The 24,354-nt window shown below is 39.2% G+C and overlaps 3 protein-coding genes across 9 annotated transcripts in view; 1 reads left to right on the top strand and 2 right to left on the bottom strand.

Annotated features, from left to right (window-relative positions):
• The first annotated feature begins 443 nt into the window (after nt 1-443).
• On the top strand, nt 444-4,441 carry LOC109092458 (vesicle-associated membrane protein-associated protein A-like). The gene is made up of 6 exons (XM_042752407.1): nt 444-786; nt 1,575-1,727; nt 1,806-1,909; nt 2,073-2,153; nt 2,221-2,375; nt 3,658-4,441. The coding sequence occupies exons 1-6, from the start codon at nt 729-731 to the stop codon at nt 3,806-3,808; spliced, it is 702 nt and encodes a 233-aa protein (XP_042608341.1). The 5' UTR covers nt 444-728; the 3' UTR covers nt 3,809-4,441.
• A 1,227-nt stretch (nt 4,442-5,668) lies between these two features.
• On the bottom strand, nt 5,669-13,684 carry LOC109055559 (protein APCDD1-like). The gene is made up of 5 exons (XM_042752406.1): nt 13,235-13,684; nt 12,883-13,027; nt 12,273-12,642; nt 7,449-7,761; nt 5,669-6,268 (listed from the first exon to the last, which is right to left on the bottom strand). Exons 1-5 carry the CDS (start codon nt 13,272-13,274, stop codon nt 5,847-5,849), a joined length of 1,290 nt encoding a protein of 429 aa, XP_042608340.1. The 5' UTR covers nt 13,275-13,684; the 3' UTR covers nt 5,669-5,846.
• A 5,701-nt stretch (nt 13,685-19,385) lies between these two features.
• The window catches only part of top1mt (DNA topoisomerase I mitochondrial), a 14,967-nt gene continuing 9,998 nt past the window's right edge, over nt 19,386-24,354 (bottom strand). For all 7 annotated transcript variants that reach the window (XM_042751605.1, XM_042751604.1, XM_042751610.1 and 4 more), the window contains 5 exons: nt 23,189-23,303; nt 22,958-23,085; nt 21,712-21,806; nt 20,221-20,370; nt 19,386-19,617 (listed from right to left, as the gene is read on the bottom strand). In XM_042751605.1, coding sequence (XP_042607539.1) covers nt 19,515-19,617; nt 20,221-20,370; nt 21,712-21,806; nt 22,958-23,085; nt 23,189-23,303 — 591 coding nt within the window. In that variant the 3' untranslated portion in view covers nt 19,386-19,514. The remainder of the gene's footprint in view (nt 19,618-20,220; nt 20,371-21,711; nt 21,807-22,957; nt 23,086-23,188; nt 23,304-24,354) is intronic.

The raw sequence follows: 24,354 nt of genomic DNA, 5'->3' as shown, positions 1-24,354 counted from the left end.
GTTGTGTAAGAAAAGAGATTGTACTTTTAGAATGAATGGTATCTTGAACCAAAACAAATTTGACATCAAACATTTCTATTTGTATTAATATTTCAAACATGCTAGAAATAAAGTTAGAGACATCTACCCTACCCAGTAAAATAATCGAGTATACACTTTGAAAGAAAAGATGAATTACGGATTCTTTAATAACATCACAAATAATCACAAGTAGATTCTGTGTATTATTTTACTTTATTACTTGTGAAAAACTTATTTGTTATTGACCATACTCAATGTTTTCATATTGAGATGACCAAAAGACTGTTGAGCATTTAACGCATTAATAATATATCTACTCTTACTGCATTTATTTGTTTTATTTATTTATTTATACTGCATTTATCGCAGAGAGCCTTGTACGTGTCTGCGCAGAATGACGTGTCAGCGCACGGGTCATTGGTCGCTGCGCATGCGCACTGAGGCTTTCCCGCTCACAGCGGTTCTGACGAGGCGGATCATTCCCGCGCCTTTAGCTTTCAGTGAAGCAGACCCAAACAGAGATAAGAGAACAGCTCGGGAAATAAACACACACTCCAGCCGTTGCTGCCGTTCCTTCATCTGAGCGACGTGTTCCGCCGTGCGCGCAGCCGCCCTGCTGCTCGTGCCCGCGTTGCGCGCCCGTGTGATCGTGAGTGCACGCGCGCGTCGTGAGCAGCACGCGACTGTTTCCCGTTTTAACAGCTGTCATGTCCAAACTGGAGCAGATTCTGATCCTCGACCCACCGGGCGACCTCCGCTTCAGAGGTAACCGCGGCTCAGTCACGAACCCCCGGCCGCTTTAGCGGAACCGGCTCGCGGAGGCCTCGGGCCCAGGCTGCGCGGCCGCCCGCATGCCTGCAGCCCTCCCCCGGCTGGAGTTTGACGCGAGGCCCGAGGATGCGCAGGCCTGTGGGGGAAAGCGCACATAAGTGTTTTATTCCAGCTCGTTCTGCTAAACGTGTTTAGGGTGAACGCTGACTCGTCAGTGTGCTCGGTGTCGGTGAGCTGTCAGTGTTAGAGACTTCACAACAGATGAATTAAAGATGGAGATGCTGAATGAATCAGATCAGTATTACTCTCGTGTTCCGAGACGCGCTGATGATAAACACATGTGTTCACACTGCGCGAGCAACACAGCACTCATCCGGGTAGCGAGTGTTTCTTTACCACTGCTCCGTTTACTAGTTTCGCATTAAAGTCCGTTTGGAGCAAAAGAATCTTTAGTTTATAAAAGTGACTTAGATTTTGTTTGATTATATCATTGTATGAAATTAATAAGAACATAATTTGAGAAAGATCAGTTTTAACCTTGTTTGAATGAATGGAGCTTATTAATAAAATGCCTTTGAATTCATAAGAATGGGAAACAATTAAAATATTTGTGTAAAATCTGCAGGACAGTGTTATGTGAGGGTCTTAAAGAAGCACTGTCTGAGTCTAGTTTCCTTCCTAAGTGCACTTGTTTTGAGCTGTTCACGGGTCAGACTGGTTGTGCGGTCAGCTGTTCTTCCGTACGGATCGCTAACACTGAGCGCTGCTCCTGATGTGTGCAGGACCCTTCACAGATGTGGTGACCGCTAACCTGAAGCTGAGGAACCCGTCCGACAGAAGAGTATGCTTCAAAGTGAAGACCACGGCTCCTCGGCGCTACTGCGTGCGTCCCAACAGCGGCCTGATCGATCCGGGCGCCTCCGTCACCGTCTCCGGTGAGCCCCGCAGCTGGTGAGTGATCGGTGCGCTGACCGCTGACCCCTGACCCTGACGCTGTCTCTGCTCTCCTCCAGTCATGCTGCAGCCCTTCGACTACGACCCGAACGAGAAGAGCAAGCACAAGTTCATGGTGCAGTCCATCCTGGTGCCGGCCGGCGCGAGCGACCTGGAGGCCCTGGTGAGCCGCGTCTCCAGCGTTCACACACACACACGGAAGCGCTGCACGGAATACTTTACACACTCACACATCAGAGTTCATAAACCCGTCTGAATCCTGGAAACACTATCTCTGTTTGAGAGACGGAGTGAAGCCTGCTAATGCTGTGTTTTCTCACACGCAGTGGAAAGATGCCAAGCCGGACGACCTGATGGACTCCAAGCTGCGCTGCGTGTTTGAGATGCCCTCAGACCTGGAGAAGGTGGTGAGTCTGTGTCTGGTCAGGGTTATACATCACTAGCAGTGTTACTGACCCCTCCTCCTCTGATCAGAGCGAGCCGGAGTCGAGCAAAGCCTCGTCAGGAGCCAGAGCCGCCGGGCTGTCCACGGACGACGCGGAGACGAGGAGGCTCCTGGAGGAGAGCAAGAGACTGCAGGCGGAGGTCGGGAAGCTGCTGGAGGAAAACCGCCAGCTCAAGGTTCTTATGTACTTTTTTTTTTTTTTTTATTAGTTATTGTGGAGGTTGTGGATGATGGACGAAAGCTAAAGGTTCTTATGTACTTTTTTTTTTTTTTTTATTAGTTTTTTAATTGTTCTTGGATCTTCAGGGATACTCACATGATGATATGCAGCTGAACAAATAAAATGTAAAGTTTTTTTTTTTTTTTTTTTTTTTTTTTTTTTTTTAATGAAAACTTTTTTTTTTTATTATCAGTTATTAACATCTTCATGGCTCTCCAATCCTCAGGGATACTCACATGATGATATGCAGCTGAACAAATAAAATGTAAAGTTTTTTTTTTTTTTTACATCAAAAACTTTTTTATATTTTATAATTTATTTCAAATAAAATATGTGATCTTTTTTAGTAAATGTTTTTTGATTTTTAATTTTTTTGTCTTTATTCATGCCAAACAACTTTTGAGTTAAATTGCATCAACAAGTTAAAAAAAAAACACCAATATTAAAGACTTTTAATGTTTAATTAAAAACTATTGTTTGTTTTTATGCTTATCAATGATAAAACAGGAAAAACAACAGTAACGGATTTTTACCCCAAAATATGCATTCATGTATGAACAATTTACAGACTATAATAAACGAGTTCTTAAATAATAAAGTAATTAGAGTTGTGATATTAATATTGTTTTTTCTGAGATACATCACTATTTAATCTCTATTTCTATTAAATGTTGACAGAAATTTAAGCTGTTACTGGTGTAAGTTACATTTGTGCTGTAAAATAACATAATACGTTTTTACACTACAAGTACAAATATGATATTTCTGTCTTAAATTCTTCACTTTCAGACATTCAGACCCTTGAGCTTTCAACAGTCATTTATAAATAATAATCAGCAGAAGTGTGTCCAAGAAATGAGTCCGGACTCAAAAACTTTAACATCAGAACATACAGGAAGTGTTTCTCTTAAACATTATTATTATTATTATTATTATTATTATTTCACAGTTTTGTGTTGGATCTGTGAGTGCTTGAGCACTAGGTGGCGTAACAAGCTCAAACTTGATTAAAGATGATTATTCTGTGATGTGATGTGTCACAAAAGATTATTTATGATACCTCAATATCATGATTATTGACCGTATAACGTGATAAAAGCAATAGCAGTTAATCACATATGTTATTTATTATACGTGATTATTTATGATAGCAATAGTGCCTACATGCAGCTAGTCATGATTATTGACCGTATAACGTGATAAAAGCAATAGCAGTTAATCACAACTTGAAATCTTGATGGCTGAGTGTGTGGAAGGCTAATCAGTTCGACAGCTCCGTCTCCAGGTCTTCAGCGGCGATGCTGAGCAAAGACCCGGCCTCCAGATCGCTGCCGTCGCTGCTGGTGGTCATCGCCGCCCTCTTCATCGGGTTCTTCCTCGGGAAGTTTGTCTTGTAGGGTTCTGCCGGAGCGGAGCGCGTGCTCTTGTTGATAAGCGTGGCGTCTGCGCAGACGAGCCCCACGGCAGCGGAAATAAACATGTCTGTGTACAGGATCATTCAAACGGGCCTTGCCTCTCTCTCACACACACACACACACACACACACTCCGAAGCGGGCCGTCTCTCCCTCTTTTCCGCCGTCTGTGGTTCCGGGTGGGTTTCTCTGGGGTCATTTGTCCGAGCATCACTAGCCGCCCGATGAAGGCACTGTGTGTGTAGAGACCTGAAAACAAGCTAACAATCAATAAAAGGACGTGTTTCTCTTTCTCTCTGTGGTTTATTAAGAGTTTAATGGAGTGTTTTAAGTGTCATGTACATGTTCTTTGGATTCTTTTGAGAAAAGGGGAGGTGATGCGGACTCGTCACAAACACAAGCCGATCGTCTCTGGACGCTGACGCTACACACCTTTGTTTTCTCGAATGTGACGAGGTCCGCTGGGAACGAACGCAAGCCATTCTGATCATTTCATGGAGTTTTCTTTATGCAAATAATTCTATATTCGATTGTGAGGCAACTTGACTGAATGGATCAGGTTTGCAGTCCTGTCCCGTGGTGTGTAACATGCTGTAATAAAGAATCTTTAACACTCCTCACGCTGCGTGCGCTCCTCTCTCATCAAACATGCTCCATTATTCTTTCAAATTACCTGACCGCATTTTAATTGAAATATTATTATAGCTTTCATTAATATTGTGAATTAGGTTTTTATATATTTTCTCATTCTAATTTTATATTGTTTTTGTAATCTCTAGATAATTTCCAATTTTAGTACATCAAGTTAAAGTATGAAAATGACATTGAAGTAATGAGAACTACTCGTAGCATGAGAGCTAGCGTGGTATTATGTGATGTTTAATGATGTATGATGAGCTCCAGCTGTACAGGATGAAGAGGAAGTACATCAGAGCGCATGCACGTGTCACGAGCTTCGTTTAACAACACACAGAAGATTCCTTCCTTTAGAGACACTCTTGTTCTGAAATGGTGCGAGCAGCTTCATGAACAGTGTTGGGGGTAACGCACTACTAGTAACTGAGTTACAGAATCAGATTACTTTACTAAGTTACATTGCTTTTACATTTACTAGAAAACATCCAAGTTATTATTTCAAGACGCAGTTGTCCCATCACTGACTGACCGCTCCGGAGCGCAGCGGTGTGTGTGTGTGTGTGTGTGTGTGAACACGATCTCACTGTAGTTCTGGAGTCAGTGTGAACAGAACAACAGATTCAGTGTACCTCACAGTAAACAGTGAAATACAAACTCAGAATATGACGCAGACCTGCAAAAATTAAATATGTTAATACAAATACACTTTATGGATTCAATCCCATTTTCTTAACAAATGTCTTTGCTGCTGACCTTCAGTGATCCCATTATTAATACTAATACCATACTAATAATCAAAAATTACTTTAGATAACATTTGTTTTATTGCTGAAGAGTTATCCTGTGTTCTACTGTACACCTATGCTGTACACACGTGAATTTACGTTTCCTTCAGCCGGAAGCGCATTCATTTCACTTTTGGTGCTCGAGGGCTTCTACGTTTGCCAAAAATAGAACTTTTTATATTAAAAACTTAAAGCAAGCCCTGCCCGCATTTAAAAAGTAATGCAAAAGTAACGCATCACTCTCCATAAACAGTAACGGAGTGATGTAATTAGTAACTTTTTTAGGGAGTAGCGCAACATTGTAATGCATTTGTTTTAAAAGTAACTTTCCCCAGCACTGCTCATGAACGAGTGTTTCTGGATCCACATTACTGTCCCAAAACACAGACTCACCCAGTGGATGTGATTTCAACAAGTGCGACATGTTCCTGAACAACATCCGATCAGAACTGAGGGGTAAGTTTATGTCAGAATGTGAGTTTTAGCCTAACAACCGGAGTGCGGTGCTTCTACACTATCATCCCGTCTGATGTTAGGGTTAGGTTAAGGGCAGGGATAGGGTCAGGCCTATGTTTCTGGACAGTGATGTTCTCCGTGTGTCTACAGGAGTGTGTGCAGCAGGACGAGCGCGGCGGCGGCGGGGAGTGTGTGCGGTGTGTGTGAGCCGGAGCTCAGTCTGAAGGGCCGCTCTCTCTCTCTCTCTCGCCCCCCGCGGCTGCAGCGGGTCAGCGGCGGCTGGAAGCTGGTGGGCCGTCGCTCGGGCCGGTCCGGGCTGGAGCCGTCGCTGGGTCTCTGGCCGTTGTAGAGGAGGCTGTGTCCAGACGGGTCCTGGCCGGCGCGGAAGAGCTCGTACTCGGTGTGAGGCAGACGCACGCCCAGCGCCGCGCAGCCCGAGGTCCAGGTCACGTCCTGCGGGACGCCCCGCCGCCACGAGCCCTCGGAGCCACACTCTCGCCCTCGGAACACGTTCAGCAGAGACGTGGTGGCCACATCCATCGGCGTCACCGTCATCTGCGTCACTGCAGGAGAGGAAACACTCCTTTAACCCCTTAAAGAGTTAGTTCACCCAAAAATAAAAACTAGCCCATGATTTACTCACACTCGTCTCTTTCAGACGTGTCCAGTGGGAGTTATAGTAAAGCTTTATAATGGCAGTGAATGGGTGTTTTCGTTCAGCTTGTTTTTATATATTACACTATTTTATAAAAATAATTAATGATTGACCTCAAACACGGAATTCATGTGCAACATCTGCTTCATTTTTTCATATTGTATAATATAATTATTATATCATTATAAAGAACTGCAGGAAGCTGCCTTCATGTGATTTCTGACTAATCACAAAACAAAAAAAACAGAACAATGTCTAAAAGCTGCTGTACAGCAAACAAGCCAAAACCCCAGAACTATGTTTTTATAAGCTGTCGACCCCAAAAACGAGCGTTTTAAAACTTTACAGTTTTATTCCTCTCTGCATTCTAAAGGTTTGTTCATATTTCATTCACACTGATTTATAAACATTTCACTCCTAAAACATGGTGAAAATGTGTTTGTTTCTGTCTGTTGACAGTATTTTCTGATTTATGGAGTGATAAAAAGAGAAATCCATAACCCCCTCTGGAAAAACCTTCAACTCTAATATGAAAACAAAATCAGACCAGAATTATGAACCTGGATTCATCTAATGTTCAGATTTATGTTCTGGAAATGTGTGCAAATACAGTGTCTGATCTGCACATCTGTGTCCCTGCAGCACAGAAGCAGTCATCAGTAGCACAGGTATATTTGTAGCAATAGACAGCAATACATTGTATGAGTCACAATTATACATTTCTCTTTTATGACAAAAATCATTAGGATATTAAGTAAAGATCATGTTCCATGAAGATATTTTGTAAGTGTCCTACTGTAAATATATCAAAGTTTAATTTTTGATTAGTAATATGCATTGCTAAGAACTTCATTTGAACAACTTTAAAGATGATTTTCTCAATATTTAGATTTTTTTGCTCCCTCAGATTCCAGATTTCAAATAGTTGTATCTCAGACAAATATTGTCCTCCTAACAAACCACACATCAATGGAGAGATTATTTATTCAGCTTCAGATGATTCAGAAAACTGACCCTTATGACAGGTTTTAGTGCTACGGGGTCAGATATGTCAGTATTAGAGTGTTTTGTGGTCGTGGGTAACTGAACGTTGAAGGTGAACTCGACGGCGCCTCTGATGGCTGCAGATGGAGCTCCGCGGGTGTAGCGTCCGCTGGCTGAGATGCTGAAGGTGGGGTGACGGCAGACGGGGTCAGAGAAGTGGTCGTACTGTCCGGTCCAGGTCTGGCTGTCCTCGTGGAAGGTCAGCTGTCGGGTGAGGAAGAGGACGCCCGGACGCACCTCGCACCGTGTGCTCACCCAGTCTCCCTGCAGACGCACCGGACGCTCGGACCGAGCCGGCAGCACCGGAGGATGATGAAGGTCCGCCGAAGACACGATCCGACAGACTCCACAGCGCTGGGCCTGGAAGCAAGATCCACACGCGTCACCCTTCATCCTGATGATGAAGCTGGTTAAACACGATTAGTTTACAGTTTACCAAACCACTCCAACCTGGCTTTGTTGGTACTAGAGATACCAAAGTTTCATGTTGCTTTTATCACTGTACATGATATTATCACGATATTGAGATTGAGTTGTAAAAATAAAAGAGTTGTCATATAACAGGTTTTTCTGATAACAAAGAGATTACAACTTTTGTTTTAAACAACGTGTTATTAAATTCTGAAATGACAAAAGATTAATGAATGTTTAGAAGGATTTTCTTTTACTGGCAGTTTGTTAACTAATGAATTAACTCATTTTAACTAATGGAGCATTAATGTAAGGTGTGCCCGAACAATAAAGAATCAAAATACTTTCACACAATATCTAGCACATGCTGTAGTCCGATTAAAATAAACTTTGGTAATAAAACACCTACTGAGGTCCAGTTTTACGCAGAAGGGTGTGGAAATATCTGCAGGTGATTAACTAACAACACAAATGAATGAACTCAGATACAACATCTCATTTACATATCGACCAACGATCTATACCAAGCACATACATATATTATTGTTATCCTGTTTCAGTCAGAAACACATCTTGTAGAAGTAAATGGTTGTGTTTTTATTTATTTGTGTTTTTGTTTTGTCATATTTGTATGTATTCTGTGATTAGTATATTATGGAAGCTGTTTCCATCTCAGGAAAGATAACTGCAACTTTGCTCAATCACAACATCTCACAATTTAGACCTTTCCTAATTCTAATAAAACAAGAATATAAATCATAATTGCAAGATATAAACTTGAGTAAAATTGAATTACAAGAAAAAAGTTGGAATTGGTATTGGCTATTTTTACCTTATAATCACAATTTTGACTTCATATCTCACAATTTTGCTTTTCTATTGCAAATCTTACTATATCACACAATTTTTAATTAATATCTCATAATTCTGACTTTGTATCACAATTTTGACAATATCAAAATTTTGACTTTTTGCAATTCTAAATATACATCACAATTTTGACTTTATATTGAAAATTTGACTTTATATCTCATAATTCTGACATTATATCTCGATTTCTACCTTATATCGCAATTTTGACGACTTCATATCTTGCAATTTTGACCATATCAGATAATTTTGACTGTATTTTGCAATTCTGACTTTACATCACAATTTTTACTTATTGCAAATCTGATTTTATATATCATAATTCTGACTTTCTATCATATCATTTTTTATATATTTTAATTTTTGATTTTTTTACGTAATTTTTACTATATTATTCAATTCTGACTTTACATTACAATTTTGACTTTCTATTTTAAATCTGATTTTATATTACCATTTTGACGATTCCGAGAAAGAAAAAAAAACGATCTAAATTGTGAGAAAAAAGGTCTGAATTATGAGATATAAAATTAGAATTGCAACAAAAAAGTCTGAACTGTGATATAAAAATATTTTTTTTATTTTCTGCCATAGTATTATTTTTAGTTGACCAGAGAAAATAAAAACCAAAGACCAAGAGGGTGGGTATGAGACAGACCATCACAAAACCAGATATCCCGTCGACGCAGAGCATGATTTTTGCGTAGAACTGAGTGCTTTATTTCTGATGTGAATGAATCATTTATTTATGCTGTGAAGCAAACACTGCTGTATGAATACACTTGAGCTGACATATTAAACTGGTTAATGATTCAGAGGTTATCGATGAGCGTCAGCACAGAGAAGCTGATTCTGCTTCACACAGACATCCGTGCGACGCAGACGGAAAGATCCAGATTATCCAGAACATCTCAATCTGATTCAGCATGCAATGCCTCGACTGAACGAGAGCGAACGCAAACAAAACCCTTCCAATACAAGCAAGAACTAAACCAGCAGAGCGGCAGGTGATGTTAACATTTAAGTTCTTTGAGTTCTCTCAAAAAAATTAAATCCAGGAAAGTAATTTTTTTTTTTTTTTACAGTGCATCATAAGCCATTTTTCTTGTAATAAACTTTGGCAGCGTCATTAAAAAAAGTGTCAAAAACTAGAGACTGATTTCAACAAAAAGTCATTTATGATAACATTATGTTGGTGACAAACAAGTAGAATTTGTAGAAAATAATAGAGAGTTAAACCGGGATTATTATAGTTAACTATACTAAAACTAAAACCATAAAAATACTTTTTGTTTCTAGAAATAAAATAATTGTTAACGGATATAAAATAGAAAAACTTATTTCAGCTAGTTAACATTGTTTCTTTTTTTATTTTTGTATTTAATGGTTGTTAACGGATATAAAATAGAAAAACTTATTTCAGCTAGTTAACAAGGCAACATTTTTTATTACTAAATTTAAAGTGAAAACAGAAAATCTAAAACCAAAATCTATTTCTCAACAAATTAAATCCAGGAAAGTTACTCTAATAAAAGAATACTATTAGAATACTATTCTAATAATAAAACGAAGGCATTTGTCTTGTAATAAACTTGTAATAAACCAGTAGAATTTGTAGAAAATAATAGAAAGTTAAACTAGGATTATTATAGTTAACTATATAAAACTAAAGTTATAAAATAGAAACACAAAACAGAAAAAAAACATTGTATTTCAGCTAGTTTCCAAGGCATTTTTGTTTAGTTTACCTTCTAAAACCAAAAAATAAATAACTAAAAATGAATAAATATGACAAATTTACTAAAACTTCAACTCCAATTAAAGTGAAACCATAAAATCTAAAAATAAAATCGAATTTTAAATATTAATATTAAATATCAGCGATACTAAAGTAGCACTGCGCTGACCGCTGGAGCCGCATGTCCAGATCGATCAGCACAGAAAGCCTTCAGAGCAGCTGACAGACGTCTGAATCATATTCAGTCCGTCATCATGAGGTCATCTCAGTCTCTCAGCGAGCTCCTCTGCACGTGCAGCCGCCGGACATCAATAGAACACATTAACATTGCATTACATGTTTCTCAGCCTCTCTAGCTGCGGGGGGCACATGAAAGAAATGAATCCATCAGAAAAAGCTCATCTCACAGATCCACAGCGCTGGCCTTCACAAACACGGACAACACTCTTTAACCCTTCGGTCACTCCCAGCTGTCTACACAGATGTCCAAGTGCACTATCCACACTTACATTCTTACAGTCATGTCTCCTTTATTCATACAGCGCTTTTAACAATACAGATCCTGTCAAAACACTCAATAGCATTATAATAATTCATGAACGAGAACATTTTGTTATATTATATTGATGTACTATTTCCATGGTAACGCAATGTCTGATTTCAAAATGGTTTTCACAAGATGAATTTTGAGGTTTTAAGCTTTCAATTGATATATAATTTATGATGAGCGTGAGAGGGAAAGAGCCAGCGAAGAAGATTTTTGAGGTGAACACTTGTCATAAATTAATCTTTCCAGCGATATATAGTTAGTCTTGATTAGAAGAGGATTTATTAGTTCTACAGTGAAGCTGACGCAGGTCCCTCGTGACGGTGAAAGGGTTAAAGGACGGGACACACACGGGTCTGGTCTCAGAGAGAGTCGAGGAGTGGTCAGTAACACTGCAGCAGGCTCTGATGAATGTGTGATGCGCAGACAATGTCACATCCCAAATTAAGTACGATGTTATGTATTATACAGACTTTTACTTCAGTGAACATGGCACTTCATGAATTAATCATTCTTCTGTCAAAAGCTTCATGTATTTTTCAGTTTAATTTAACGCGGTCTGTCAGTGTTTCTGCGTTCGGCTCCTTTGCTTTTTAGACACACGTGTTGAACACAGACTGAAGCAGGAGAACAATGCTGCGATGCTTTCATCAGACATCATGATGCTCTTAATCACTAACAGCATGTGACGATGAGCACCTCACGCACACCAGAAATCCTCAGCTCATAATTCACATGAACTGAAATACATATACAGCTGCAAATTATATTGTTATTGATATTTATACACCAGTCATCAGTAGCACAGGTATATTTGTAGCAATAGACAACAATACATTGTATGAGTCACAATTATACATTTCTCTTTTATGACAAAAATCATTAGGATATTAAGATAGTAAAGATCATGTTGAATGTATTTATTTAATTGTTTGTTTCTTTACTTACCATACATCAATGGAAGCTTATTTTTGGTTTAACTGTATATCCAAAAATATAATATTAAGGCAAAGGTGTTTGCAACGTAAGAACAAATGTCTGCTTTTGAGATTCGTTTGTGATATTTTGAATGCAGTGCTTAATTTTGCAAGAGATGTGATGCATTTTGCATTTTGTGTGTGCAATGCTTGGATTTGTGTGTAAAGTAAATCTGCTTTTGAGATTATTTTGTGTTATTTTGAATATACTGTATTCTGAGCACTTGTCTGACCGTGTGTGACCGTCTCCTCACTCTGGGTTAATATTAATGCCCCGCGCGGGCCGGAGCGCATGCATATGCAGCAGCGCAGACGTCTGTGTCCTGACCTTGGCGCTCCGCAGGGGGCTCTGGTACCCCGCGGGCTGAGCGCGCTCCGTCTGAACGTCCCCCAGGAACAGCTCCTCGGCCCGCAGCTCCAGGCGCATCAGCGTCAGCTCCTGCATGCTGGGGTCCGGCGGGTCGCAGGCGGTCTGCAGACACCGCAGCTGGACGCCGCTCACATGCACCTCGCTCTCCGTTCCTCCGCGCACCAGCCAGGAGCCCCGCAGCGGCCGCACACTGCCCCGGATCAGCAGGCTGGAGCTGGGCTCGCTGCACTCGGGGTCCTGGTAGAAGAACTGCAGCGCCTGGAAGCTGCCGTCGGGGAAGAAGCGGTAGGAGCGGGTGAGGAACTCCGGACCGGGTCGCACCTCGCAGCTGCACAAGCTGCCGTCGGGGAAGAAGCGGTAGGAGCGGGTGAGGAACTCCGGACCGGTTATTGGATTTATTACCTGTTCCTTCAACGGTTATTCAAACAAAGAACATTATGACTGACTTCAGTTTAAGCACTCTCAAAAACCTCCCCTCAAAGTCAGAACAGCTGTCTACACGTTTGACTGAACGAATCTCTTACAGCTGAAGTCTGGGTTTGATGAGCATTATTTGAGTTTGAGTCACCTGTTGGACACCCAGTGTCCGGTGATGTTGGGCGGTGTGTGAACGGTCACCTGCTGTCCATGAAGCTGTTTGAGTCTGGAGTGACACCTGTTCCTCTGGTCCAGGAGAACCGGATCAGAACCGAGCACCAGCACACACAGGCTCACTGCACACACACACACACACACACACACGCGGATTACACTCCATAATCATCAGAGATGGTCAGTGCATGACTGAGTATTACCTGATCAACATCTTCATTCAAACCGAATCTTTTGATTCAGTCAGTGGCAAATGATTCCTTTATCTTATTTTAGACTGTCTTTTCTTATCCTATTATTCACAGATAAAAATACACCTTTCTACAGGCCAGAAGAAAACAGAATGACGAGAGAATATAAAGACAGCATTTTAACAACAAATCCTCTCACAAAAAACACAAAGTTTCGCGTAACAGACGATTCTCGTGAAGAAGATGAGAATGTTAAACGCGTTAAAGTTTCACATGCGCTCTGTAAAGATTAAATGTGATTTTCCTCGTCGTTACATCATCAGAATCAGCCTTTAGAGTCCAGAAAGAGAGTAAATGCAGAGGAATGAGCGCGAGCTTCATTGTGAGAGCGACACCTTTCATTTCTGACTTCAGTCTGAGGAGAATCTCCGCTTCTAGCGAAGCCTGACTCGCGAACGAGCCGTTCATTTGAACCGATTCCTTTAATGACTCGGTCAAAACGAAAATCAATCGACTGGGAATCATTTTGTAAGAAAGTGTGAGATGGAAACAATATTGTTGACTTTAATTGGAATAATTCATATTACTGTTATTAATAAATAATATTATTAACTAGGAATAGTATAGCTAATTTTGTTTTAACAATAACATCCCTCAGGAAAATTAACCATGGATTTATTGTAGTAAAAGGGTAGTAACTATGTTTACTTTTTTTTTTTTGGCGTTTTTATTACGTAACTATGGTTACCATGGCCACTACAAATGCCATGGTTAAACTATGGTTAGTGTAGAAAAACCATGGTTAATTTGTGGTTTAACTATAGTAACCATGTTTTTTTATTTTTATTTTATTTGTAGTTAAACCATGTTTATTTTTCGTAAGGGATTCGAACAAAATATTTAAAATAATCTATATAACCTAATTAAAAACGTAGTTACAAGCAGCAATACGACTACAGTTTTTAAAAAGACACATTTGAGTGATAAATCAAAGGATTCAGTGACGATCCGCTCTATGAACACGTTCGTCTAAAAAGGAATCGTTCGAATGAACCGACTCGCTCAAATGAATCGCGCTTCTCCCCCGCGGAGCGCAGTCGTGGGCGCGCTCTCTGATGGATCGGACCGCAGCAGGACTCGGATTCAATCACCAAGATCTTATGAGTCACTCTGAGTGCGTGTGTGTGTGAGTGTGTGTGAGTGTGAGTGTGTGTGTGTGTGTGTGTGTGTGTGCGTGCGTGTGTGTGTCGTGATCAGCCCAGGTACACAGGAGCAGGTGTGGGTTTGTCTGTGAAGGTTCACATTATGACATGTACAGCGCAGGAGTTTGACTCTGGCAGCAGAAGCAGAAATTCTGTTCTGACTGTAAGCTGTTTCAGATCTTATGAATTTTTTACTCTTCTCTTGTATTTCATTTTAATCACATGCGACTTTTGAAACAATCAGGCGACTGAAGTCAGAAACTCTTCAGAGCAGTTTAACACACAGAAAGTCATTAATTCACTTCTGAATATCATGCACTTTCTGTCTTATGATCTGATCAAACTGTACCATGCAATAAGATGTTTCTGCTCCTGGCCTCGTGGTAATCCAGCTGTATTTCAGATTGGGATGGACCCAGATAATAAAAATATGTCTAAGAATGCTTTGCTATAACGTTGCCATTAAACTGTGAAAATGTTATTTCTTAATGTTTACTGAACATTCAAAACATCTTATTTAAATTCTTTTCATTTCATGCATTAAGAGAACATTTAATTGTATTTTTTTAATGTTTTCATCTAAACGTTCTCTGAACAACTGAAACAAAAAAAAAAAAAAAAAACTTAAAATCTTTTTTTTTCTGAAAAAAATAAAATGCATTCCATAAACGACATAAATGCTTTTGTGCTAGTGTTTTGAGAACATTAGATAATGTTGAACAAGCGTTTGTTTATAACTTTGAGAGAACCTTGTCAGAACGTTCCCTGTTAGCTAAATATTAAAATACATAGATATAGAAAACATATTTTAACACACTAAAAAATATTCTTCAAAGATTTTTGGAGTATGTTTTACAAGAAAACACTATTTCAGTATTTTTTACTTTGAAACTTCATGCTAAAGTTGCTGTTTCTTTGTTATTAATTGCTAAATGTTCTAGTAATTTATAAGAGAAAACTGTTTCAGTGGCATTTTTTTCAATGCAAGGTCAAAACAGAACGAAGCGACAGGATGAACCTTCATCAGCAGCGGTTACTGTAGTATCACAGCTGTTTACTGTAATTGTGCTCTAAACGCTCATTAAGATATTAAGGAACACTGTAAAGGCCTGCCGGAGTGTTCAGTTACTGCCGTCAACTCATCTTTAATTCATGCGCCTGTTTTTCATAGCTCTCCATGATGAGGGTGATTTGTTTTGCTGAAGCGTGGCTCAGGTGTGGCTTATTTGGTTATTTGTCATTTAGCAGATCTTTCCTCATACAGGCTCCTCGAGCCTGAGATCAGTCTGAGATTATCAGACGCTCGTCTCTCGTTTGACAAGATCACAATATACATGTTGAGATGAGTGAGAAAACCAGCAAACTCTTCACACGTCTGCAGGAGCTCCGAGAGGAATCACCACGAAACACAGATCAGGAACACAGCAGTCAACCTTCAGACCAAATCTAAGTGTGCATGTGTTTTTGGTGAGAATCATTGATGCTTCAGGCTTTATGGAGTTCGATTTTATTCAGAGACTGAAACTGAGCAAAAAATATGAATTTGCTGCAGATGCAGATATTTATGTGATGAAATTCTGCTGCTTGTGATGAGATTTTTATAACAATAGAGCAGATACTGACATAAACTGATCTAAACATCAGTCTGTGCTCTATATCTCCAGTAATGTGTCTCAGTGAGATGAGATGTAAATGATCCAGACATATAATGCAGTGATTGAGAGATGAAGAAATAAAGGCTCCTCAGAAGATGTGAGATGTTCTGGAGGCTTGTGAAGATCATTCCTCCGCTGAGGAACAGTGAAAGTAAAGCTTCTGGACAACAAACAAACGCTCCTCAAAAGCTCCTGAGGATCAGATCTGAGACTCTAAAACATGATTGATGGAGAATCAAGTAAAGCTGAGCTGCTTCAGTCCAGTAAGAGTTCATCTGGAGATATTACTGCAGTTATTCTGACCTTTACTTGATCAAAATCACTCAAGATCTGACACCAGAAGCTCCAGCTGAAGCTGATTACACTGAAAGAGCTCTGACTGGATAAACACTCTGAACTCTCAACCAGAGACAGGTTTAACAGCAGAGTTTGATGATTTAAAGGCCTTATGATACGATACAGCAGGATTTAAAATTTATTTATGTTTTTAGTTTTATTGGCTGAATTTCCAGCTCATGTTTCATTCCACAAATCAATAAAAACATCAATAAATTCTTGATCTTTGAGGGTGAAACACGAGCTGGATGTGATTCTGTGTGTGTGTGGTTCTAGAACAGACGCTTCCTCACAGTGCCGGTCAGTCGGGGTCAGAGGTCACCGAGGTCACTGACCTGAACACAAGCATTTACAGAACCGCCCGAGATGCTGGAAACTAACAGCACTTCCTCTAAAAGCAGCGTTTCTTTAATCAGAGGAAGACGTGGCTTTGTGAGATATGATGAATAAATGCATGAGCAAAACCAGACTCTGTGTCTGCTATTAAGCTGAATGGATAATTAGCCGGTGCTCCTAAAAGGACGGCGCAAACACATGAAAAATACATCCCATACACAGCTCAGCTTCAAAGACGGCTGTGTTTCTCACGCAGAAGCCCGTCGCTCATTACACGACCGCTCCAGCTTCAGACCGCACTCCACGTGCAAACCAATGCTGATTTGAGACGAACGAGCAGCTGCTGGACTCACAGGCCTTTCAGGAAGCATTTCATCCCTCCGTAAGGAGCAGAAACAGCTTTGTGCCCTTCATTATTCAATGGTAGACTGTCACACGACTCTGAAACCAAACTCGCAGAGAAAACACTCATTTTCACAAGACATCAAACGAACGCACACTTTCGACCGTCTCCAAACGAGAAGCTTAATTCAGCTCGTCTCATTTCAAACAGATTCCCCATAAATGTAACGTCTGGAGGCGGCACAAAAGGTTTTAGTTTGATAAATGATTCCACGCCTCCAGACGAAGCCTCGTTTGCACAGTGAAGACGACAGCAGCGAACCCAAACCAGTTCTGCTCGGATGGGTCACTATCCGCAGGAAAACCCTTGATCGGATCGTCTGAGAATCAAGCACCTAGAAATACAAAAGCAAGACGAAGAGGATGAGAGAAATGGAGAACGTTTCATTCGGAAGGTCAATCTGTTTTTCGTTTCTTAGTGCATCTAAAGAATCAAACTTGACGAGACTTGTTTGTGCTTGATGTGAGTAAGCTGCACTTCCTTCAGAGGAGCGTTTGATTTGATTTTAGACGAAAGCTTGGAGGAAAGAAACACCTACGGAAGGCACCTTTGGGATCCTGGAATCCCTCAGTTATCAGCCTGGAAATGTGTTTTCAGTCTAAACTCTTACACTTGCAGAAACACAATAGAGGATGCATTTTTGGCTTCCTAAAAAAAAAAAACTCTCAGTGACCCGATCTTAAAATAACCGTGCTTTCTTACTGTGAAGAACATTAAGGAACAGTTCAGGCAAATATGAGAATATGCCAAAAATGATCATCTGAGATCAGGATGAGTGTGTTTCTTCATCAGGTTTGTAGAAATGTAGCACTGCATCAGTGTCTCATCAATGGATGCTCTGCAGTGAATGGGTGCCGTCAGAATGAGAGTCCAAACAGCTGATAAAAACATCACAATAATCCACAAGTAATCCACAGCACTCCAGTCCATCAGGTAACATCTGGAGAAGACAAAAGATGAAACACATCCAGCATTAAGATGTTTTTAACTCAAATACATAGAGTCTATAATCCATAATAACTCTTCCTCCAGTGAAAAAGTGCATCTGCTGTTGTCTCAGACACATATTTGTTTAGAGCTGTTTAAACGCTGCTTGATCTGTGCAGATTTCTCTCCTGATTCACACCAGAACACTTTTTCACTGGAGGAAGTGTTATTATGGATTATGAACTCTATGTATTTTAGTTAAAAACATCTTAATGCTGGATGTGTTTCATCTTTTGTCTTCTCCAGATGTTAACTGATGGACTGGAGTGCTGTGGATTACTTGTGGATTATTGTGATGTTTTTTTATCAGCTGTTTGGACTCTCATTCTGACGGCACCCATGCAGAGCATCCACTGCTGAGACAGCATTTCCACCTGATGAAGAAACACAGACGAGGGTGATGCAGTGTTCCATTTAATAATCCAAACCTGATGAAGAAAGCACAGAGGAATCATCCTGAGGGATGTAGTCACAGGGATAAGAACTGAGGGTTATTTGGTGATTGAATTTTGGAAAGCTTAATGTCATTCCTTTAATAATCCACAAGCAGCTGGTTATCTCTTTTAAGAGTGTGATGTCATTTAAAGCGCACAGCCTAATTCATCGGATGACTGAAATTCTGAGGGAGCATGATGCAGAACTTTGAAGGAGAAATCAAAGACAAAAATTAAAATAATAAATAATAATAATAATAATAAAAGAATAAAATGTAAAAAATAAAAAATAAAGTGTCTGATTTTGGAAAGTTGGTAGTTTTTGTGCTCTTCAAGCCTCTGGAAACATCGGAGAATTAGATGAAGCAGAAAGATGATTTGGTGAGGGCGTTAAGAAGCATGTTTCTGTAACACTTGATCACACACAAACATAAATATAATAAAAAAAAAAACATCTGTTACCTTCAGAACACAGCGAATCCTAAAAAAGAAAGAAACCATCAGCTCGTACAGTAGAGAAGAACCAGATGCAGGAACAAACTCTGCTTATAAAGAGAAAGAGTGAGGAACTGAACCTGATGGTGTTTCTAGGCCTAAACGCTCACAATCGAAGGAAGAAAGACGTGTGTTTGAGACGCTCGACACTGATCTCGAGTGATAAATGTGATATTAGTGTGTCACGGCGCTCCTGCGGATCCCAGAGCGTTTATTATTCCCAGCCGTTCCTCTCAGAGAAACTCTGTTCCCATCTCTCTGACGACACGGAGTGAAACGCCTCGAGATGCTGACATTCTGAGCCGCACCTTCAGCCTCATTTAAACCCAGCAGGTAGAAGCGGCTGATCAAATATTGAAGACCTGCTGTAAAACCCCTCTGAAGAGACTTGCATTGAAGCGATCGAGGCTGATAACACAAACTAGAGACCGGCAGCTGATGGCTGATACGAGAGAGCTTTACTGGAGACTCCATCATCATCATCATCATCATCATCATCACAACAGATTGATTCAAAAAAACAAAACCGCACAAATAATCCCACAGCACATGATGAACACAGGCAGGGCTTCAGAACTGGAAGTTCTCGTCAGTCATGTCGATGGCCCAGGCGAACTTGTCCCTCTGGGTTTTGTTGTAGATCTTCTCGATAGGCACCTGATGTTTCTTACACCTACAGAACGACATCCTGAGATTAGAGACGCACAGACAGACAAGCAATCATCATCAGCAGCTTCTCTTTATGACAGTGAATGATGTTTTTCCACACAAATGGTGCTGGGTTTGATGCGCTCTGAGTTTAAGGACATGAGCGTCTGACCAACAGGTGGCGCTGTGCTCCTGAATGAAGCATCTGGTGAGGATTTACTGGAGTGTAGTCTTCAAGAATAATAACTGTATTAATATCCACAGCAGCGAACGATATCATTCTGTTTATTATAAACACTGTCTGTCGCTTTACACACTCGAGGGTGGATTCTGATTGTTTCATCAGCAGGAAAACACTCATTCTGAAGGTGATTGTTACTGTTACAGTAGTGTTGTGGACCCCTGTGGAGAGTGTTTCTTTACTATATCTTAATCATTATCATGTGAACAGGATTTATACTTATATATAGAGTGATTTAATTCAGTGTTTTGTCATTAAATGACTGACCAGATTTGATCTGAAACGCAGAATAATAACTCACAGCTGCTTCTGTTTGGAGAGGAATGGGGTCACGCTGAGCTCCAGCACTCATCATGATGGAAAAGGAGTGTGTGTGTGTGTGTGTACCAGGCCACGCTGATGCGAGGGTCCAGGTAGTTGAGTTTGGACGTGCCCAGAGCGATGACCTTGTTCTCCTCGCGATCCGTTTCCTGCAGCTGCAGCTTCTTCAGCTGATCACCGAGTCTCTGAACAGCCTTCTCCTTCTTCTCCAGCAGCCTGACACACACACACACACACACACACAGAGACACACACACACACACACACACACACACACAGACAGACACACACACACACAGTGAATGACACACACACACATCAGATCCATTCATCAACTCATAATGAACGCTGTGTGTTCTATGTTTAAAATCCACCAGCATTATTTATTTTATTATTTATTTACTATTACAGTTTTTATTAACATCCTAAATTAGATTTTATTTTTATACTTTCAGTTTTCATTTTAATTTCTAAAAATATTAGTAATTATGCTTCTATAATTTTTATATCTGACCCTGGAGCACTAAACCAGTCATTAGGGACAGTTTTTTCAAATAGAGATGTATGCATCATCTGAAGCTGAATAATAATCTCTCCATTGATGTGTGGTTTGTTAGGAGGACAATATTTGTCTGAGATACAACTATTTGAAAATCTGGAATCTGAGGGAGCTGAAAAAAAAAAAAAAATCTAAATATTGAGAAAATCATCTTTAAATTTGTTCAAATGAAGTTCTTAGCAATGCATATTACTAATCAAAAATTAAGTTTTGATATATTTATGGTAGGACATTTACAATATATCTTCATGGAACATGATCTTTACTTAATATCCTAATGATTTTTGTCATAAAAGAGAAATGGATAATTGTGACTCATACAATGTATTGTTGTCTATTGCTACAAATATAGCTGTGCTACTGATGACTGCTTCTGTGCTGCAGGGACACAGATATTAAAACATTATAGTATATATAATATTATAGACGTAATACTAGGTCTCATTTATTTTTATTTTAGTTTTAATTTACTTTCAAGTTAGTAATTTAGTTAAACTAAAACTAAATGAAAAGTAAAGTTGTTGCCATGGAAACGAACTGAAATCTTCCATCTAATATTTATATGAATGTTTCAATAGTTTTAGTGAACAGTAATAACCCTGAAAAGGACAACAATTTACACTGACTTAATAAAAACTGCCAGATTTCATTTAATGAATGCCACTGTTTGTTTATACTTTTGATTTTTTTTTTCATTCCTGTTTTATTCTGAAGAAGATTAAATGTAATGATGTGTCGTCATGAGAAGTGTTTATGATGCTGCACTCACATCACTTCTGACTGTTATAATAAACACTGATGCAACTTATTTTCTGTGAACGAACAGTAACTGTAATGATTTTAAGTGAACGTCTTCAGACACAAACAGCAGCAGTGTTCGTTTCTTTCTTTTGGCTGTTGATCCGTCTGAATATTTCATGCTTTCACAGCACAAACGCTGCTGGCAGACGATTATCGGCTCTAACCTTGAGTACAGGAGCATTTAAAAGACTCCTTACTTCTTGGATTTGTCCGACGGAGCGTCTTTATGTGCTTTCTTTGCTTCCTTCAGCTCTTTTTTGGCCTCTTCAATTTGTTCCTTTTTCTTCTGGATCTGTAAAAAGATGCAGAGAGACAAAAGCGTGACCTCTCCGCTCTCTCTCTCTCTCTCTCTCTCTCACGTGTGAGTGTGTGTGTGTGAGAGTGAGAGTGTGTGTGTGTGTGTGTGAGAGTGAGTGTGTGAGAGTGAGTGTGTGTGAGTGTGTGTGTGTGTGTGTGTGTGTGTGTGTGTGTGTGTGAGTGTGTGTGTGAGAGACAGAACCGATTCAAAGCACAATCCATCAGTCATGAAGCTAATCACACTTCAGCTGTACAGCAGCTCTGCTGGGGTTCAGAGGATTAATATTCAATATTATTATTAAACACAGATTCTGTCAGACCAGATCTGAATAATGACTCTGTTCTCTGTAGAGCTGATTTACAGCTAGTCTCATAATTGATGAATTTTACATTCAAACTTACTGAACTGAATTCATTAAAATAAATAGTTATTTTAGCATAAGTGATATACTATTAGTTTTTGTTAATATATTTTAAATAGACTATTTTCATTTTAATTTGAGTTTTAGTAATTTAGTTGTGTTTTTCACTAATGTTTTTTATTAGTTTTAGTTTGTTAAGTTTCAGTGACTTCAGAATTTCAAACTAAACAAAAGTGAAAAATATTGCCTTGGCAACTATCTGAAATAAGACTATTTTATTTTATTTTAGTTAAATATTAACCCACAAAAACTCTATTGTCTTCTGTAGAGCTGCTATAAACCAGAAATTGGATTTATTTTCATAATTGATGACTTTTACAACATTAACACTGTTATAGAACTGAATTTATTAAACTAAATTAAGCAGAATAATAGTTATTTTAGTATCACTGATTGACTTTTTTTTTTAAATCATGTCTAATTTTAACTAATGAATAATTCTGTAACTCTTATTAATGTCAGTTAAGGGTTATTTCAAGTAATGAAATGTTCTGATGAATGTTCTGAAAGTGCTTTATGGTTTTAGTTAAAGATTACCCAGAAGTCCCTTTGGTCCTCTGTAGAAGTGAAACTGAATTAGTTTTGTGACTGATGAACACTAACACTGGATTCCTGTTTGCTGCTGCTCTGACTGCATGAGTGCTGAATGAGTGAGTGTGCTCTGACTCAGATCAGCTCAGGTGTTGCTCTGTGAGGATGATGAGGATGAGGATGGTGTGCGCACCTTCTCCTGCAGCAGCTGCATGGACCTCTCGAAGGTCTTGGGTGCTGCCCTCTGGTGGTTACAGAGGATGGCCACGGCTCTGTTCGCTCGGTTATACGAGAGGATCTTCTCCTCCACCGTCATGCCCTCTGAAACACACACACACACACACACACACACACAGCTTCATGATGCAGGTCATTCACTTCTGACCCGCTCCAGGTGGGGTCAGAGGTCAGGGGTCGGACGCACCTGTGGTGAGTTTGTTGAGCTGATCCTGCAGCGTGGTCGAGGCGTTGAAGGTTCGAAACACTTTGGCCGTCAGTCCAGGCATGGACTCGTTCAGGGTTTTGTTGAGTTTGACCGTCTGCACACAACAGAACCATCACATCACATCATGAACACGTGATTCAGACGCAAACATAAAAAATATATTTTTACTTGAAATATTTAAAAGTGTATTCTATTTAAGCTAGTTTCCAAAGCAAGCTCTCAACTTGACGTTATAAAATAATGCACTAAAAAATATATATATATATATACAGTACAGGTCAAAAGTTTGGAAACATTACTATTTTTAATGTTTTTGAAAGAAGTTTCTTCTGCTCATCAAGCCTGCATTTATTTGATCAAAAATACAGAAAAAACAGTAATATTGTGAAATATTATTACAAGTTAAAATAATAGTTTTCTATTTGAATATACTTTAAAAAAAATAATTTATTCCTGTGATGCGCAGCTGAATTTTCAGCATCATTACTCCAGCCTTCAGTGTCACATGTAACATCCAGTCTATCACATGATCATTTAGAAATCATTCTAATATTCTGATTTATTATGAGTGTTGGAAACAGTTCTGCTGTCTCATATATTTGATGAATAAAAGGTTAAAAAGAACTGCATTTATTCAAAATAAAAAAATTCTAATAATATATATTCTAATCATATATTTTCTTTACTATCACTTTTTATCAATTTAACACATCCTTGCTGAATAAAAGTATTGATTTTATTTAAAAAAAGAAAAAAAAAATTACTGACCCCAAATTACTGACCAGTAGTGTATATTGTTATTACAAAATATTTATATTTTAAAAACATAGCTTCTTTTTTTTCTTTCTTTTTTTTTTTTACTTTTTATTCATCAAAGTATCCTAAAAAAGTATCACATGTTCTGAAAAAATATTAAGCAGCAGAACTGTTTCCAACTTTGATAATGAATCATCATATTAGAATGATTTCTAAAGGATCATGTGATAATGATCCTAAAAATTCAGCTTCGCATCACAGAAATAAATGATAATTTAAAGTATAATAAATTTAAAAACAATTATTTTAAGTTGTAATAATATTTCACAATATTACTGTTTTTTCTGTATTTTTGATCAAATAAATGCAGGCTTGATGAGCAGAAGAAA

Source organism: Cyprinus carpio, chromosome B24, assembly GCF_018340385.1.
Source record: "Cyprinus carpio isolate SPL01 chromosome B24, ASM1834038v1, whole genome shotgun sequence".
Taxonomy (NCBI): Eukaryota; Metazoa; Chordata; class Actinopteri; order Cypriniformes; family Cyprinidae; genus Cyprinus; species Cyprinus carpio.
Note: the sequence above shows the minus strand (reverse complement) of the source record. Positions and strands in the feature narration are given on the sequence as shown.